Raw genomic sequence first — 18,796 nt, 5'->3', positions numbered from 1 at the left:
TCTAAAAACAAACAATCACATCATTAGAATCTTGAAGCTGTGAGATAATGTTTGGTTAATTCAAAACAATGTGAATAAATAAGCATTACATTTGAAAGGGTAATCTGCTTGCTAAAGGGTTAAGATATACAATATTGAGATTTGACTGCTATATCTAGCAGATTGAGTAATCATGCCGAGTTTCACTCAGAGTTGTTTAACCTCAGGTATGATTGAGTAGACTTATAATCTAAGACATTCCCACCACGATCGTCCCATCTTTCTTTAAGGTATAACATAAGGTAGTAGTTAATTAATGACTATTTCCATCTCTTCATATTTAATTAATTGATTTAACTGTTGCCAGATTTAATTAATAGATAACTGAAATGTGTTGTAATTAGTGTTACTCTATATGTCAGTATACAGGCTGGAATTTGAATCTTAAAAATGTCACCTCAAAATCAGGGGTCATCTTGAACACCATATGTAAAATCCGGACATTGACATGCTATGGTTTAGGGTGTTACCAGTGTGTCACAACCCAAATGTAGCTCTACTGATAGTCCCATGAAGTAATATAGAGTTTACATCATCATCATCATCGTTTAACGTCTGCTTTCCATGCTAGCATGGGTTGGACGATTTGACTGAGGACTGGTGAACCAGATTGCTGCACCAGGCTCCAATCTGATCTGGCAAAGTTTCTACAGCTGGATGCCCTTCCTAACGCCAACCACTCTGAGAGTGTAGTGGGTGCTTTTACGTGCCACCGGCATGAAGGCGAGTCAGGGGAAATAGTGCCAAGTAGTCTTATACAGCAAGTATAACCTAAAGCTTACATTCTAAAAGGAAATTCTAGTATCATCTTATACACCCAATTGGCTTATTCACTAGCATCATCATCATCATTTAATGTCCATTTTCCATATTGACATGAGTTGGATGGTTTTTTAACAGGAGCTTGCAAGCTCAAGAGCTGTACTAGGCTCCAATTTTCTGTTTTGGCATGGTTTCTATGGCCAACCACTTTACAGAGTGTATCGGGTGCTTTTTATGTGGCACCAGCACGAGTGCTTTTACATGGCACCAACACAGATTTTTTTCTATGTGACACCAGCATGAATGCTTTTTATGTGGCACCAACATGAATGCTTTTTATGTGGCACCAACATGGGTGCTTTTTATGTGGCACCAATATGGGTGCTTTTTATGCGACACCCAGCATGGTGCTTTTTATGTGGCACCAGCCTATACAATAAATCAACTAACACATATCTCTATCTTGTCATACTTAATTAATAGATTTACTTAAAAGAGCAACAAAATGCTATGTAATTTGCCATATGTTGACTAAGAAATCTCTCTGTCTTGTTTTCTACAGGCATTGCACTTTTGTAATGTATGTAGTAAAGATTATCCTTCACGGAACAAACTATTCGATCATCTGAAGGCCACAGGGCACCAAAGCAGGCTCACTAAGAATGCAGCCACAACAGTACAAGGAAAACCATCAAAGAAAACCAAAAAGAAAGAGAAAAGATGATAATGAAACAAAAATATTTAATGATTTAAGCAAATTCTTTATTATTTTTCAATAAATTAATGAAGTATATTATTGCTTTGTCTTGTTTTGTTTTTAATGAAAATTAAGTTCGGATGTTGACATTGTTTCTACTGCCTGTGGCACAATAAAATACTGTGAAATGGTTGGTAATAGGAAGAATGATCTGCCTTAAAACCTTGTTCAATTTTGTGCTAAAACCTTTCTTGCACCTCAAGACTATTTAATGCCAGTCTGGATTGACATCTTGCACTTGAGGTCTCAGATTTTTTTTATCATGTGATGAATCATAATAATTCTAAAAAAAAATGCCTGGAGGAGGAATTAACTGAAGCTGTTGTTACCTTTGTGGAACAAGCAAATCAAAGTGTCCATGCTTTGTTAGTATTGACACTACTACTACTACTACTACTACTACTATCATCACTGTTACTAATAATGATAATCTTTTCTACTATAGAATCACAGGGCTGAAATTTTGTAGGAGGGAGCTAGATGATTATATTGACCCCAGTGCATAACTGGTAGTTATTTTACTGATCCTGAAAGGATGAAAGGTGAAGTCAACCCCAACTGAATTGGGGCTCAGAATGTAAAAAGAAGAAAGAAATGCCACTAAGCAATTTTTTCAACATGCCAACAATTCTCCTAGCTCACCACCTTATAATAATTATACTATTGCTAATAGTAATTCTTTGTACTATGGACACAAGGCATGAAATTTTGAAACACACATGAAGTGGTGGTAGGGGACAAACAGACACAAAAACACACACACAAACACATACACACACACACATATGCAATGGGCTTCTTTTAGTTTCCATCTACCAAAGCCACTCACAAGACTTTTGTCTCCCTGAGGCAAAAGTTCAGACACTTGCCTAAGGTGCCAGGTGCCATACAGTGGGACTCAACCTGGAACCGTGTGATTGGGAAGCAAACTGCTTACCATACAGTCACATCTACACCTACACCTACAATTAATTGCAAATTCTTTTCCATTGAATCATCAATCCAACAGATCTCCAGCTACCTAATCCTCAACCTTATATGACATACACATCAAACCCCTACATCAGACCTTTGCAGCTATATGTCATCCGATTGATTTCGATAACCAACTTTTTTTTTTTTTTTCAATGTACACAAATGTGACATCTTATTTTAAGTTACTAAACACAATTTACAGTGGATAGGGCACACAGGAGAAATATTTGGATAGAAAATATCTGGCCTAAAACTGGCCTCTTCTTGTTTCTTCTGCATTAACCTGAAATATACTGGTCTCTCCTTGTTTATCTTATACATATACATGCATACACACACACACACACATATAATTAATTTATGTATATATATGTGTGTATATATGTGTATATATATATATATACACATATGCATATACATGTGTGTATATATATATATATATATATATATATATATATATATATATATATAGTGTGTGCATGTGTGTGTACATGTTTGCGTGTGTGTGCATGCGAGTATCTGTGTGTATGTATGTGCGTTTATGTATGAATGAGTGTGTATGTGCGCATGTTTATGTGTGTGCGTGCAAGTTTGTGTACGTGAATTTGTGTTTGTGTATGTGTGCATGTATGTCTGTGTGTGTGTGTGTATGTATGAATGTGAGTGTGTGTGTATGTTGTTGTTGCGGTGGTGGTGGTGGTAGTAGTAGTAGTAGTAGTAGTTTCAGTAGTAGGTAGGTTGGTTAGTGAAGCAGAGGTCGAGTTAATGTTGTAACGTAACGTCAATTATTAATCAGAGTGAAGTTAAGTGAATTACTTGATGTGTGAAGTTTTTTTAATGTTACAAAATGAATGTGGTGCATCTGTTTTATTTTTCATGTTGCTGTGACTTTTGCCTCGTATATGATGGAGTTTATCATGCACACCTGGGGCTTGCCCACTTGACCAGGCACGTATGATAAACTGTGTCATATATGAGGCAGAAGGCACACAGCGATGTTACATGATAAACACTCTTGAATACTTTTTAATGCAAGTTCCATTCTTACAAATTGCAAAACGTTTAGACCAGATCTTGGGTCTCTGAGAATAATTCAACATCATGAAGAGTTGGTTCCTACCACAGCAATTCATGAATCATGACGCTTTCACCTCCTTTCTACCACCACCACCACCATGACTGCCAATATCATCACCACCACCCTCATCACAATCCCACCAGCACCATAGCCACTGTTATCACTGTCACCACCTCAACTACCTTTGCCTCCACCTCCACCACCACCTCAGCCCCCACCACCACCAGTGACAGAAACCTTGAAAAGGTCACGGCTGCTTTTCCCTTAACACTTTCCCCTCCTCCTCCAAGTTGTAATTGTTTTCTTAGACAGCTTTCTCTAATTAAATGTCTAAATGTCTGCAATGACTTGTTAATAAGGTTTTTAATTTTTCAGGCTATTAACCTCATATTTAGATGAGAGGAAACAATTTTTTTACTTTTGTAATATTTACCTCCACATTGTTTTCAGTGGCCTAGATTGGTCTGAGTGTTATCTGGACTTTGTTGTTGTGGTTGTTGTTGTTGTTGTTACATGATCCTACTTCAAGATCAGTTTCATACAATACTGTGTACACGTCCAGAAATTAGATTCTACATGATGTTTGGACATCAAACTGATCTAAATACAGTATAGACCATCTCCTCCACTTCTTTGTCATCGTTGTTGTCGTCATCATCATCGTCGTCGTCGTCGTCTTCATCATCATCGCCATCGCCGCCACTGCCACGACCACCACCACCACAGGAGATCCTAAAAGACCTCTTGTATGGGGAATTGGCCACTGGCACAAGAGTGCAAGGGTATGACCTCATCTTTGTTTCAACTACCAAAAGGACTTAGGACTTAAGAAAGGAAAACTTTATGTTAATCCAGAACATATGAAATAAGAGTTAACTAAAAGTGTGAAAAAAAAAAAGCACAGATGATTAGAACCAACAGAGGAAAATGTTTTAGACAGGCAAAGGGTTACAAAAAGAGGATAATTTGGGTAATGTAGTTATACATTACATTAAACCTGAAAGAAGACAAGGTGGTTAGATGAGAAGCCCTAATCATGGCAGAATTGGGGCTAACTGGAGAGTTTCTTGTGATCTGTTGACCTGTTGAAAATAGAAGCTTGTTCTCTCAGGAATAATATCTTACCTTGTTAGAAATGGGAAGGACAATTTAGATGAGGTAGTCCTTGATACAGAAAAAGACAGGGATGGTCGTAGCTGGAGTGGCTTTGATTATAGATCTGCTTAATCATTGCTGACCTGTAGCTAATAACATATACAATATCAACAAGAAGGAAACATTGGATAATGTAATCGAAAATACATTCATTATCATCATTTAACATCTGCTTTCCATGCTGGCATGGGTTGGCTGGTTTGACAGGAGCTGGCTAGGCAGAAGACTGCACCAGGCTTCGCTGTCTGTTTTGGCAGTGTTTCTACAGCTGGATGCCCTTCATAACACCAAACACCCCACAGAGATAAAAGTGGACATTGTGAATGAAAAAAAAAAACAATAAAGGAGATGATCACAGCTGGAACATTCTTGATCAAATGTCTCTTGGATCATGACCGATCTGGGGTTAAACAACAACAGAAAGAATAACAAAAGAGTATTTTTAGTTAAATAATTTATTCAACAAAAAAATAAAAAATATCAACATAGTTCTTTTTTTTTCCTTTCTTCCTGAATTTCTGCATGAAACAATACAATCTGGAAACAGTACATTGTTTTTTTCTTTTTGCTTTGCAGTAAATTTTACAAATTTCTATATTGTTGGAAATAATTACATTTACAGTTGAATGTCTCTTTTCACAGCAAACTATTCAGCTGTGAACAATAAATATAACCTGTTGTTAGCCAGCAAAGGCAGAGAAAAGAAAGGTTGTATATACAGGGAAGTATAAAACGATATTTTACAGTATTTTACAGCAAGCATTACGCTTTATGTAAATGCTTAATTTTATTACTGTCAAGCATAACTGGACCAAGCTCTCCGGCTCGAAATTTCTTTAAGACAAGTGAAGCTGCAGCAGTGAAGTCAGGCTTGTATACTGTACGACCTGGAAAGGTAAGAAAAATTACATGGAATCAATTGGATTAGGTACCAAACTGTAAAAACAAGAGACATATTAGAGACATCTTAAATTTGATAGTCACCTTTGGAAGGATCTAGAGAGGTAACCCGTGCTATTTTGTTGTTCTTCAAGGCCACATGATTTAGGAAATCTAGGACATCATCCAAAGGTTCTTCCAATTCAAACACTGACATGTAGCTAAAAACATAAACATAAAACACCAAGTATTTCTGTGTTAGCAGTTTGTTTTTGTAGAGTAGAATTTAATGGGTTGGTTAAAAGGAAGAGCAGAGCTCAAGTTTGTTTCATCTGTGTTGATAGGGAAGAAAGAAGGATAACTCATGGGTTACAACAATAGGAAGTATATCAAGATACTAAGTTACACTCAAATGTGAGATGTGCATGTGAGTATGTGTGTATGTGTGTGTGCATGCACACACACACATATATATATAGATGTCTATATACACCTCTCTCTCTACAATATATATATATATATATATATAAATACATATATATTTTTATATATATATATATATATATATATATATATATACACACACACACACACACACACACATATATATATACTTTCAGTTTCTGTCAACCAAATCCGCTCACAAGGCTTTGGTTGGCCCAAGGCTATAGTAGAAGGCAGCTGGCATTGGAATTTAGATTATAATAAGGTATAAATTAATTATCGTTATTAATATCTAAAAGAGTTTTGGAATTAAATAAACGGAAATTTACCGAAAATTTTTGTGCTTGTTGAACCAGTAGAGTAAAAAGTCGACGATCACGTCTTCTCCAACCAGATGGTCTTGAAGACAAGCTGTAAAGACATTGTAATGGAGAGATGATAATGTGTTGTAGCTGTGGGTATGCATGTGTTTATATGTATGAGGGAGAAAAGTGGGAAATAGAGAGAGAGATAGAGATAGAGAGATTTCCTGGTTTCCATGGTGTATATATTCTGCACCTGGACAGGATACTGGTCTGTTGTAGGATTACTCATTTTTACCAGCCGAGTGGACTGGAGCAATGAGAAATGAAGTGCATTGCTCAAGAACACAATGCGTCACCTGGCCCAGGAATTGAAACCACAATCTTAGGATCATGAATTCAACAATCTAACCACTAAGCCATGCACCACCACCTTGTTTGGAATAGTGGATCTTGAAGCATATAAAGCTATAAATAACAACATGTAAATGTTGGTTTGGAAAAAAAAAAAACCCTATTGAACAGAAAAAGTTGAAGGATGTCAGTCAACAACAGTGACCATTAATCTTACTACATTCTCAGCATAGTATACCTTGAAGACTTGAAGCAACCATGTATAGCAGCGTTTCTCAACCATCTTTTTTTACCTATGGAGTTCTTTGATTCCTATTTTACTCAAATGGATCCCCATAACTATTTGATGTTTAAAAAAATCATATATTTTTATAGTAATTAGATATTATTAAGAATTATATTGAAAGAATTGTTAAAATATTTTGTGCATTGTAGAAGTATAACCAATTTTATTGCTGATAAATTTTAACAAAATCTTATATGGATCCCAGTTGAGAACCAGTGATGTACAGGTTCCCTTGTTAGTTCATTGCTGACCTACCATGGTGGTATGTTGTAGTGGTGGTGGTGGTACTTACCGCAAAGGGCTAACTTCATCCCAACATCAACATTCTTCACTTCTGGTGCTAATACTCCTGGAGTGTCATAGACATAAATTTTGGGGTCAGCTGATACCTGGGGTAAAACAGAATTGCAATATCAAAAGTAAATGTAGGCAGTGGAGTGGCAGAATGGTTAGCCTGCTGGATGAAATGCTTAGCAGCATTTTGTCTGTCTTTATGTTCTGAGTTCAAATTCCGCTAAGGTTGACTTTATTTTTCATCCCTTAGGGGTTGATAAAATAAATACCAGTTGGGTACTGGGGTTGATGTAAATAACTTAGCCCTGCCCTCAAAATTGCTGGCCTTGTGCCAAAATTTGAAATCAATATTAAAAATAGTGGTATCTAGGGTAAGACAGACTTGTAATACTAAAAATATTGACTTTGTTGTTTCTTAGTCCTAAGTTAATCTCGATCAAATAGTCCTGTGTCAGCATTTCCCAAATGATGTCAATGTGATAGTTTGAGAAGACAAACACACACACACATGACAGGCTTCAGTACAGTTTCTGTCCATCGAATTTAAATCATGAAGCATTCGTTAACCTAAAGCTAAAGCAAGAATTGTTCTCCATGGCAATGAAATAAAGTGTCTTGCTCAAGAACACAACACACAGCCCAGTCCAAGAATTGAACTCACTACCTTATGACTGTGAGCCTGACACTCTATATATACGGCACTTTCAGTTTCTGTCTACCATATTCACTCATAAGGCTTTGTTTGGCCTGAAAAATAGCTATGATTTTATCACAGCCATGTTTTGTTCCTTAAAAGCTTTATTATATAAACAAAAAAAAAAGTTACCTTAATTTTCTCCATCACAGATCTTGTAATGCCTGCCCTTGCCCCTACAGGAGTGGCTTTACCTGCAATGGAAAAAAAAAGGAATAAAATTAACATTTATATACAATATCTTCTTTTTCCCATAATGACATCAGATTCGGGGAACAGTAATTTTAATATTTTTCAAATAAGAGATTAATCAGTGAAAACAATAGATCAAAAGATGAGTCTAAGGACTGCATTGGTATCAATGCCAGCAATGTCTGTGCTCTCAAAGATGTGTGGAATGAAAACCTAGAAGTAAGAATTAGCATCAGGAAGGGCAGCTAACTGTGTAAAAACAATGCTTCAACAATACGTATTTGTCTAATACATGAAAGCAGGGGAAAATGATGTAAAAACAAATGAATACACAGTTACAGACACACACACACACACACCATCCAACCTGTTCCAACATGGGATATGGATATGTCTGTTTTAACATCAACTTTTCCATTCCTGCATGGGTCAGATGAGACTTGTTGAGGCAAATTTTCTATAGCAAGACACACTTCTTTTTGTCAACCAAATGTATATATCTCCTAATCTGGACATCACCTCTTGTATGATGGTGAAGTTTGTTTACAATCAGTGCTTGATGACAAGAAAAGGACAGACAGACAGACAGATACACACACACACACACAAATACAGACACACACATACATGGCAGGCTTCTTTGTTAGTTTCCATCTGGCAGATTCACTCATGACATTTTACTCAGTCTGGTAGGCTATAGTAGAAGATACTTGCCCAAGGTGCTGTGCAGTAGGATTGAAGCAGAAACCATGTGGTCGCAAACTGAAGGTCTTGACATAGCCATGCCTTCGTTTATCTATCTAACTATCTATTTATTTATCTATATGTGTGTGTGTGTTTATATATATACACACACACACACACATATATATATATACACATGCACATACATTATATGGATGTATGTATATGTATTTATGCATATATGTGTGTGTGCATATATATGCATATGCATGCATACATATATATATATATATATATATATATGTATATATGTATACATGAAATATACACACACATGTATGTGTGTATGTGTATATATATATACATATATATATGTGAATGAATATTTACACATATGTGCACGTGCACACACACACATGTGTATACACACACACACATGTGTATACACACACATAATACAGCTTACTACTTCATCCCTATTTCAAAGAGTCAAGAGTATTGACAATGCGTTGGTAATTGGGAAACATCTGATAGCATTGAAGCTTTGTTCTCATCAGGGGCTGACACACCGAATGATGGATGGAAATGCATTGAGTTTTGGGGGTTAAAAAAAAAAAAAAAAGGAAGAAAAAATTGAAAGGATGTAAGGAATGATAAAATGAATGCAATAAATAAATAAATAAATATATAAATAAAAAAAACAGATAGAAAGCAAGCAAAGAAATAAATAATTGAATGGAGAGAAAGAAATAATAAGCAGTCAATCAAAATCCAAAATCAAAGAAAAACAACCAGTGTAAACAGGAAAATGACAGCTTGACATGCTTTTAATAGTTTTATATGTGTGTATGTATATATATATATATATATGTGTGTGTGTGTGTGTATGTATACATATCTGTGTATATATATATATATGTGTATATGTGTATATGTATGTATATATATGTTTATATATATATATATATATGTACATACATATATATATATGTATATATATGTATATATACACACATATATATGTATGTATATACATATAGATATGTGTGTGTATATATATATATATATATATATATGTATATATGTGAATATATATATATGTATATGTATACACACACACGCACACACATACATATATATATCTTTTATCTTTTACTTGTTTCAGTCATTAGACAGCAGCCATGGTGGGGCATCGGCTTGAAATTTTAGTCAAATTAAGCCACCCAAATTCTAATAAAAACATGTGTGTATGTGTATGCCTGACTGCCTGCCTACCTACTGTCATCATTTCAACATTCATTTTTCCATATGTACAGGAGTCAGACGTATTTTGTTGAGGCAGATTTTCTACAGCCGGGTGACCTTCCTGTTGCCAACTCTCACCTATGGAAGACTGGAAATGAACAACACCGCTTGTATGACAGAGATGCTTGTTCATAACCATCACATGATATCAAGACAAGGGTACACACAAACATACACTTACACACACACACATATATTTTGACAAAGGACCGAGATGCCTGGTGCCTTTGGCATGTGTTGAGGGTACATGGCCTAGTGGGTAGGATGTTGCACTCATGATCGCAAGACAATGGTTTCAATCCCTGGACTGGGTGGTGCAGTCTTTTCAATTGCATGAACTAAAAGTTGGAGGTGGGGGGGTGCAGGATAAACTACCTGCATCAACTTGGTATAAAAGCAGGTAATAATTTTACCTTGGTCCTTATTCTTAGTGCAAGTTTTGAAGAGTGCAGTTCGATTTTAACAGTTCTTCTTTCAAAGCTATAATGGAAGTGACAAAGGAGCATGTTCAGTTAAAAGTCTGCAGCGACGACGATGTTTCTGAATATAATTCGTTGTTTGAATTGAGAAATGAATGATTCATTGAAGATGTCTTCAGAAATAATGGCTGCTTTACCTTTTTGTATAAGTACCCTTCGTATTGTATTTATGAGTGAAGACTTTCCGACATTTGGTATTCCTATCACCATCACATTGTATATTGATAACTGAAAGAAACGAGATGGAAGGGGTGAATAAGCAGTAATATTATACGGTTTACAAGATACATGCCTTCTAAAGTAAATGCAAAAAAAAAAAGTACCAATGCCAATAAAGTATTGGGGTTAATTTGACTACAAATTAGGAGCTGCAGTCTCTAGGGCAACCTAACATTTTCTTCAACTTCATTCTGGCAATTCCTGCAATGATGTTGAGGTGGGACTGTGTCAGCCCTTACCCTTCTGTTAGTCAACATTAGTGGCATGAAGAGGAGTGGCTGGTTGTGTGGGAAACTGTTGGTCTTCCAAACAACTTTGCAAGGGCCTCTTGGTTTGAAAAGGACACCCATAGTATTGCCTCACTGCTCTCTCCCGATACAAACTGAAGCAAGTCTGTTGCAAGATTACCCCCCACCACCGCCACCACTGCTCAAATGCTGTTGTTGCTTATTCTCAGTTTATTGGAAATCCAGTGGACAGGTATAACTGTGTGCTAAGAAGTTTGCTTTTAAACCAGATGGTTCTGGGTTCAGTCCCTCTGTGTAACAACTTGGGCAAGTACCTTCTACTATAGCCCTGAGCAGACCAAAGCTTTTGTGAGTGGCTTTGATACCTGGAAACTAAAAGAAGTCTTATGTATATGTCTATATATGTATATCTATATATCATAATCCTTTAATGTCTGTTTTCCATGCTGGCATGGGTTGGACTGCTTGAGGAACTTAGAAGGCATTTACAGTTATTTGCAATGCTTTAAGCAAAATTTTATTAATTCGGTCACCTAAAGGTAACACGTTAGGTTGGGTCAATTTCTACCAACTACTGACAGCATCTAACTCAGTATAGCCTTCCCTGTGGGTGAGCAGTCAGCAACTAAACTGCCCATGCACTTTACTGGGTGAGGAGAATGTGTAGGCATCAAGCAACGTGAAGAATAAATGTCTATCAAAGAGCAGAAGAGTGCCTCTCACAGCTAAACTAATAGCTAACAATGCTTGACAGGAGACAAATGGCACCAGGCTTAAGAAATTTTTGAGACACACAATGCTGTATACAACAGTTCCGACTCTGAGATTTTAGATTTTGGTTAGATTATGGATGTTTGTGTTAACTAAAATAGTACTTACATCTGTCTGTTTAAATCTTTCGTAGGAATTAATGCTGTTCATTATAGTTGGTATCAGCTGGAAAAAAAAAAAAAAAAAGTAGTTAAATGAAAAACATCACTGATTCCCAGTGAATAATTATCAGTCGCTGTTGTTTAGCTCGTCATTTCTGATTGAACAGATCTATAATCAAAGCTATTTCAAGCATGATTATCTTGTTTTGTTCTATTTAAATATAATATCTCAAGGTCCATATCATCCAATTTGTACTTTATCTTTTAAGGTTGATTTGACAGGTATTTGTAGCCGGTTGAGCAACCATGTAGAGACTCAGTTGTTGGCTTGAAGAACTACCAATTCTTTTTTTACCACTTAGAAGTGTGGTTGTGTGGTAAGATGTTTGCTTTCCAACTATATGGTTCTGGGTTCAGTTCCATTGTATGGCAGTTTAAGCAAGTGTCTTCTGCTATAGCCCCAAGTTAGCCAAAGCCTTGTGAGTGGACCTGGTAGATTGAAACTGAAAGAAGCCCTTTATATATATATATATATATATATATATATACACACACACATATTAGCCCAGACGTTAAACGATGATGATGAAAACATGCTAAAGCAGGCCTCATCAGTGCTGGGGTTACATAAAATGCACCAAGCCCACTCTGTAAAGTGGTTGGCGTTAGGAGGGTCGTGCACTTTTAAAAGCCATGCCAAAGCAGACAGTGGAGCTTGGCACAGTCCCCAGGCTTACCTGTCCAACTCATGCCAGCACGGAAGATGGTTGTTAAATGATGATGATGATGAAGTGTGCTTTATAACCAAGTAGTACAATGTATGGGGTCATTGCATAGCAAATTGAATAAGAGTCTTCTACTGTAGCTGCAGGCTGGTCAATATCTTGTAACGGGAATTTGGTAGACAAAAACTATATGGAAGATTATTTCACACAACACACACACACGTATGTACGTTTGTGTCTACCTGTGTACTGAGTTGTATCCCTTTAACACAAAAGGTTTAATTTAGCCATTTAATAAATAGTGATAAAATCAGCACCAGACTGAAATCATCATCGTCATCATCGTTTAACGTCCGCTTTCCATGCTGGCATGGGTTGGACGGTTCGACTGGGGTCTGGGAAGCCAGGAGGCTGCACCAGGCCCCAATCTGATCTGGCAGTGTTTCTACAGCTGGATGCCCTTCCAGTTGTCGACCCTAACCTGATTCCAAGCAAGGTAATATGTTCCCATGGTCGGACATGTTTTCTATGTGCTGGTGACACATAAAAGGCACTCCTACCGGCGACATGTAAAAGGCACCCACTACACTCTATGGAGTGGTTAGCATCAGGAAGAGCATCCAGCTGTAGAAAGCAAGCTAAACCAGACTGGAGCCTGGTACAGTGCTCCAGCTCATCAGTTCCAGTCAAACTATCCAACCCATACTAGCATGGAAAAGGGAAGCTAAATGATGAAGACAATGATGGTCATTTACAACCATCATAAGATGTCAAGACAAGGATATACACACATATATATATGCTAGGCTTCATTTAGTTTCCATCTACCAAATTCACTCACAAGGCTTTCGTCAGTCTGAGACTATAATAGTACACACTTGCAGAAGGTGCTGCAAAGTGGAGCTGAACCCCAAACTGCATGGTTAGGAAGCAAGCCTATTAAGCACACAACCAAGCCAGCAAACTACCTGGAAACAAATTAGACGATTTAGGTATAGACACCCACAGAAAAAATACAAGAAAGTAAAAAAACTAGATACAAACATCTTTCTTTATCACAGAAGGAAACTGTTCCTTGCAGTTGATCCACATCAATTCTTTTATGCCATCTTGCTTTAACATGCGTTCAACATCATCTTTGAAACTCATATCACATAGGTCAGCTTTGTTCAAAAGTAACACATGTGGTCTGGCAGCGATGATTCCAGAAAACTTGGGGTTCTGCCCTGACAATGGAATCTGTTCAAATGTTAAGGGAACATATACAATGCAAGCATAAATCATCATCATTATTTAGCATCTGTTAAATATATATATCTATAAAAATATATGCATACATATATACACATACAGATATACATCTCTCTCTATTCATAAATATAAATATATATATATATATATATATATAAATGTAAAGAAATGAAGTGAGCATCCATGAGAACCCCCCTTATGCATTTGCCTGACTGCAGACTACTCAATCATATCAAATCTTTCTTGTTTCCTCACACCCAGCAACTGTATCATCTTTAATACACCCGCTGATCACCACCCCCACTTTTCGGCATCCCTTTATCTTCACCAGTTTCATCCACCTTTCAACTCAACCCATCTCTTGGCAGTCTGCCTCCTCACCAGACATCCACTTTCTCATACAATCTTGCAAACTGCCCACCCATCCACTTCTACTCAGCTTGTGCCTAGTAGGGGGGGACACCTGAGCACCTGAGCACTTTATCACCAGTATCTATGTCTTGCCGTTCCTACTGGTCATTTTCTCTTTCTGTTCTCGCTTTTTCCCCCCTACTAGACACGAGTAGTCATGCAGATCCCTCCACAAACCTACACTGCCACCCCTACTGCTCTCATAGCAATCCTCTCATCCCCTAGCACGAAGCCAAACCTCTGCCCCCATCTCTCCCAGGGTTTGTAGTTCTGCAAACTGCATGGTGATCTCAATAATGCAGGAGGCATGAAAAAGGTTATGCTCAAAGCAGAAGGGCTGAACTAGCAGCTACTCAATAATAAAGCAAACTTAGTCACAAGGTTATGCCTACACAAATACAAATTTTTGACTTTATCATATATAGACCACCTGCTTGATATGAAAAAGAGTGTGAAGAGAAGTATATTATATTTTCTGATATCATTGCTGTATTATATACTCTCTTGATAACTTACCTTTCCTTAAAAGTAGTCATTATTTATCAGGTGAAAAGGATACTCTTGCATCTCTTACTTCTATGATACAATCAACACTTTTGATACGGCTGACCATTTTTTGCATACCTGTAATAATCATAATTGATATTATGCAGGTGTGACAATCGAAACATTAATATTACACAGGTATGACAAGAGAAAAGGTAATATTATATTGGTATGAGAACAAAAATGATTGATGTGGCATCCAATTCGCATCAAAATATCCCATGAAATTAAAGCAAGGGAAATAACCCTCGCCAGACTAATTTAGACTGAGAAAGTTTGACGCTTGCGACAGTCAATAAAATAGAAATAAAATTTTAAAAATTTATTCTTTTTGCGCAGCCTGGTGTTAAATGACCAACAGCCCAGCAGTTGGGGATTCCTGTTCTGTACAATCTCGTTTGCAGAAATCGCCTTCTTGACTGTTGGATCCACCCGTTGACCTCTTCCGCTCAGACCGCCGGCGTCCGACTTTACACATTGGGAAAGACAGGTCTCTTGAGATCTGTCGGCGACTCTCACCTAGTTTTTTTTTTTGGGGGGGGGGGGGGGGGCTGGCGAAATCACTGCTTGGAGTGTGACCGCTGGAGTAACAGGTGAGAGCTGAGAGAATATGGGGAGCAATGATGGACGTGCGAACCTCGGAAGGGTATGATAAACAGCCCCATCAGAGGCCATGCTAGAGCACCACCGTGTGTATGTGTGTGTGTGTGTGTATATATATATATATATATATATATATATATATATATTCAGTCATTAGACTGCAGCCATTCTGGGGCACCACCTGGAAGAATTTTAATCGAATGAAACGACCCCAACATTTATTTTTAAAAACCTGTTACTTATTCTAACGGTCGCTTTTGCCGATTTGCCGAACCGCTAAGTTACGGGGACGTAAACACACCAATACCGGCTGTAAGCGGTGATGGGGGACAAACGTTTCCGTCTACCAAATCCATTCACAAGGTTTCGGTTAGTCCAAGGTAACAGTAGAAGACTGTCTTCGAAGGTGTCACGCAGTGCGACTGAACACGGGATCATAGGATTGGGGAGCAAACTTCTTGTCAAACAGTCACGCCTGCGGCTATTAGAGAGAGAGAGGGGGAGAGAGAGAGGGGGAGAGAGAGAGGGAGAGAATTTCTTACATAGACATACTGTAAGAATAACATTTATTTACATGAAAGAAAATTACCGGAGAACTTTCATCTAATTCTTCCAAATCTTTTAAAACTGTATTGAAACCATTTGTGGGGAATTTATAAGAGTAGCAATCTTAACTGTACATTCGAAAGGTGTAAACACCTGGTGTTTTACTCAATGGACAGCCTATCTCCAAGTACAGGAATTCACTCCCTGTCTTTTTTTTTTTCAAGGACATTAACAAAAGTGTATTGAAATAGCTTCGACCAGGGACAAACCGAGAGTATTCACTACCATAGACAAATATTAAACAAACACAAACCAATGACGAAACCCGTATATTGCCGCTTGACCTGCTAGAAATAGCAGCCGAATTTTTTCAAATTACTCCTTACAGCTTCAAGTAAAGAAAAGACACATATCACTTAAAAAGACAGGAATGCCTTTGATTATGGGCCTGCACGATCAGGGCTGGCCTCGATCAAAACAACAATATTGAATACACCGGACAATTATAGTAAGCACACAATTTGACGTACAAATACGATTGGAGAAACATCCTTACACCCAATGACAAATATGCATGCAGATGCATGGCTATTTTAGCAGCACTATAAACTGATCGGAAAAATCAATGCATCGGGCCTATAGTATTTATTTATCGACAGCGATCTACATATATCAGGATCGGGCCTCGAGAAGTCGTTAGGCCCACGGACAACTACCTAATATATCCACGCCTCAAGAAAGCACTGTGCACGTGTGTAGTACCTTGCTGATGTCGTCTAAATTCCAATGAAACTAGATCAGAAACAACACTCTTGTTTCTGAACTAGAGACTGGCTCTGAGGGCAGAGATTTGAAAAATTAAAACCGGAAACATATATAATTGATCAGCAAGTACATGCAAGGCAACGTAAATAATAATTAAAAAAAAGTATAAATAAACATCATCACAAATTGCTATACTTTGTCTTATAAGATGCATAAGCAATACCTTTATGCATGTGACCAGGAAACCACTTGGCAACATTTTTGTTTGCTAATGTAAAAGACTTTCGGAAGAGATGTCCATGTTTGACAATTTTTTCTGCCATTATTCTGTTGGAAACTCGAGCACACGCTTCAATTAATCAACCATGGGAGCTGACATGTTATTTAAACCCCGTATGTCTGACAGTTGCTATATAATTAATACTGGAGAGACGAAACGAAACGAAATGTACTTGCATGTACATATATATGCATATACTCATTTATTATTTGTATTATATATATATATATATATATATATATATATATATATATATATATATATACAGGAGTAAGCACATAAATGTTGGAACAGTCTAATTCTGCAACATTCTTTGGTTATAAGTATGTGATAGCGTAGAGCTACAAAAAATATAGGGATATATATATATATATATATATATTTAATTTACACTCACTCCTTCTTTACATTTACTTCTTCTTTCAACCATCTCACTCCCAGTCTCTCTCACACACACATACACGCTCGCCCTCTCTCTCACACTGTCTTTCTCTCTATCACTGTTTACCTTCTCCTTGTCTTTCTCTCTCTTTTAACTCCCTCTCATATTATCTCTTATTCTTTCATTCTTTCTTTAAACCATTAACGTTCTCTTTCCTCTTTCCCTAGCAGTCTCCTCCTGCTCTACCCCCCTCTGTCATTTCACTCTTTCCCTCCCTCTCTATCTATATCCTCCCTCTCTCTCATGTCCTTTTAAGTTTTACCCCCACATAATTCCAGGTTCAGTCCCACTGCATGGCACCTTGGGCAAGTAAGTGTCTTCTGCTGTAGCCTTGGGTCTACCAAAGCCTTGTGAGCGGATTTGGTAGATGGAAACTAAAAGAAACCCACTGTATATCATCATCATCACTATCATCATCATCATTTAACATCTGCTGTCCATGCTGGCATGGGTTGGATGGTTTAACCAGAGCTGGCAAACTGCACCAGACTTCAGTCTGATTTGGCGTCCTTTCCTAATGCCAACCACTTTGCAGAGTGTGCTGGGTGCTCGTCCATGGCTCTGCACAGCCACTTTTATGTGGCACTGTATGGCTGCTTACACCACCAGAGGAGCCAGTCTTGACATTTCTGCTGTGGAGTACGGGTTTTCTTGAGTACAGCAAGGTGCCAGGCATCTTGATTCTTTATCATCTCGTACATCATGTATATAATACACACACACACACACACAAATGTATATATAACCAAAATAAGCAACAGGATATCAATAGGTGATGCAGTATGACCGTTTCAAGCGGCTCCATTTAATTGAACAATACAATCATTACATCAATTTAAATGCAGAGCTATCCTCAGCTGCATAAATAAATACATAGAATTTTTTAATCAGTTGGATACATTAATATAATTTTACTCAAATTATCTAATAGAGCAAGAAGAGGGAGAAAAGTCCATGTTGCTACTAATGTGACTCAGAAAGAACTGTATGGTGTTTGATTCCATGCAAAAAATCCAAGTTTTTAATTTTTTTTTTAGTGAAAATCGTGTGGGTATTAATATAGAAATTTACCATAATTTTGTTGTCATTTAGCCTCAAATCAACCCTGATACAGCAAACCGTCTTTTTTGGGATAATCTAGAACATTACATACAATGGGCGTGTGATTTAGGCAGAGGGATACTTTGGCTGCTATTTTTAGCCCATCGA

At 37.4% G+C, this 18,796-nt stretch overlaps 2 protein-coding genes across 2 annotated transcripts in view; one reads left to right on the top strand and one right to left on the bottom strand.

Annotated features, from left to right (window-relative positions):
• LOC106873746 (dnaJ homolog subfamily C member 21-like) overlaps positions 1-1,594 on the top strand; it is a 34,067-nt gene extending 32,473 nt beyond the window's left edge. Inside the window, exon 14 of the mRNA XM_014921243.3 lies at positions 1,364-1,594. Within this exon, the coding sequence (XP_014776729.2) occupies positions 1,364-1,525 (162 nt within the window). The 3' untranslated portion in view covers positions 1,526-1,594. The remainder of the gene's footprint in view (positions 1-1,363) is intronic.
• Positions 1,595-5,205: 3,611 nt separating this feature from the next.
• On the bottom strand, positions 5,206-17,298 carry LOC106873742 (mitochondrial ribosome-associated GTPase 1). The gene is made up of 10 exons (XM_014921237.3): positions 17,089-17,298; positions 14,965-15,029; positions 13,788-13,982; positions 12,026-12,082; positions 10,817-10,907; positions 8,152-8,213; positions 7,324-7,420; positions 6,419-6,500; positions 5,751-5,866; positions 5,206-5,653 (listed from the first exon to the last, which is right to left on the bottom strand). Exons 1-10 carry the CDS (start codon positions 17,186-17,188, stop codon positions 5,529-5,531), a joined length of 990 nt encoding a protein of 329 aa, XP_014776723.1. The 5' UTR covers positions 17,189-17,298; the 3' UTR covers positions 5,206-5,528.
• Positions 17,299-18,796: the final 1,498 nt, after the last annotated feature.

Source organism: Octopus bimaculoides, chromosome 23 (assembly GCF_046866305.1).
Source record: "Octopus bimaculoides isolate indiv1 chromosome 23, ASM4686630v1, whole genome shotgun sequence".
NCBI lineage: Eukaryota > Metazoa > Mollusca > Cephalopoda > Octopoda > Octopodidae > Octopus > Octopus bimaculoides.
This window is presented reverse-complemented; position numbering and strand designations above follow the sequence as displayed.

Bases quoted from the DNA above. Each gene is read 5' to 3' on its own strand.
- LOC106873742 (XM_014921237.3), bottom strand. From the start codon at position 17,188: ATGGCAGAAAAAATTGTCAAACATGGACATCTCTTCCGAAAGTCTTTT. The intron at 13,983-14,964 runs GTATCCTTTTCA...ACATTTGAACAG, and splicing joins TAGAAGTAAGAGATGCAAGA to ATTCCATTGTCAGGGCAGAA. The intron at 5,867-6,418 runs GTAAATTTCCGT...TTATGTTTTTAG, and splicing joins AACAAGCACAAAAATTTTCG to CTACATGTCAGTGTTTGAAT.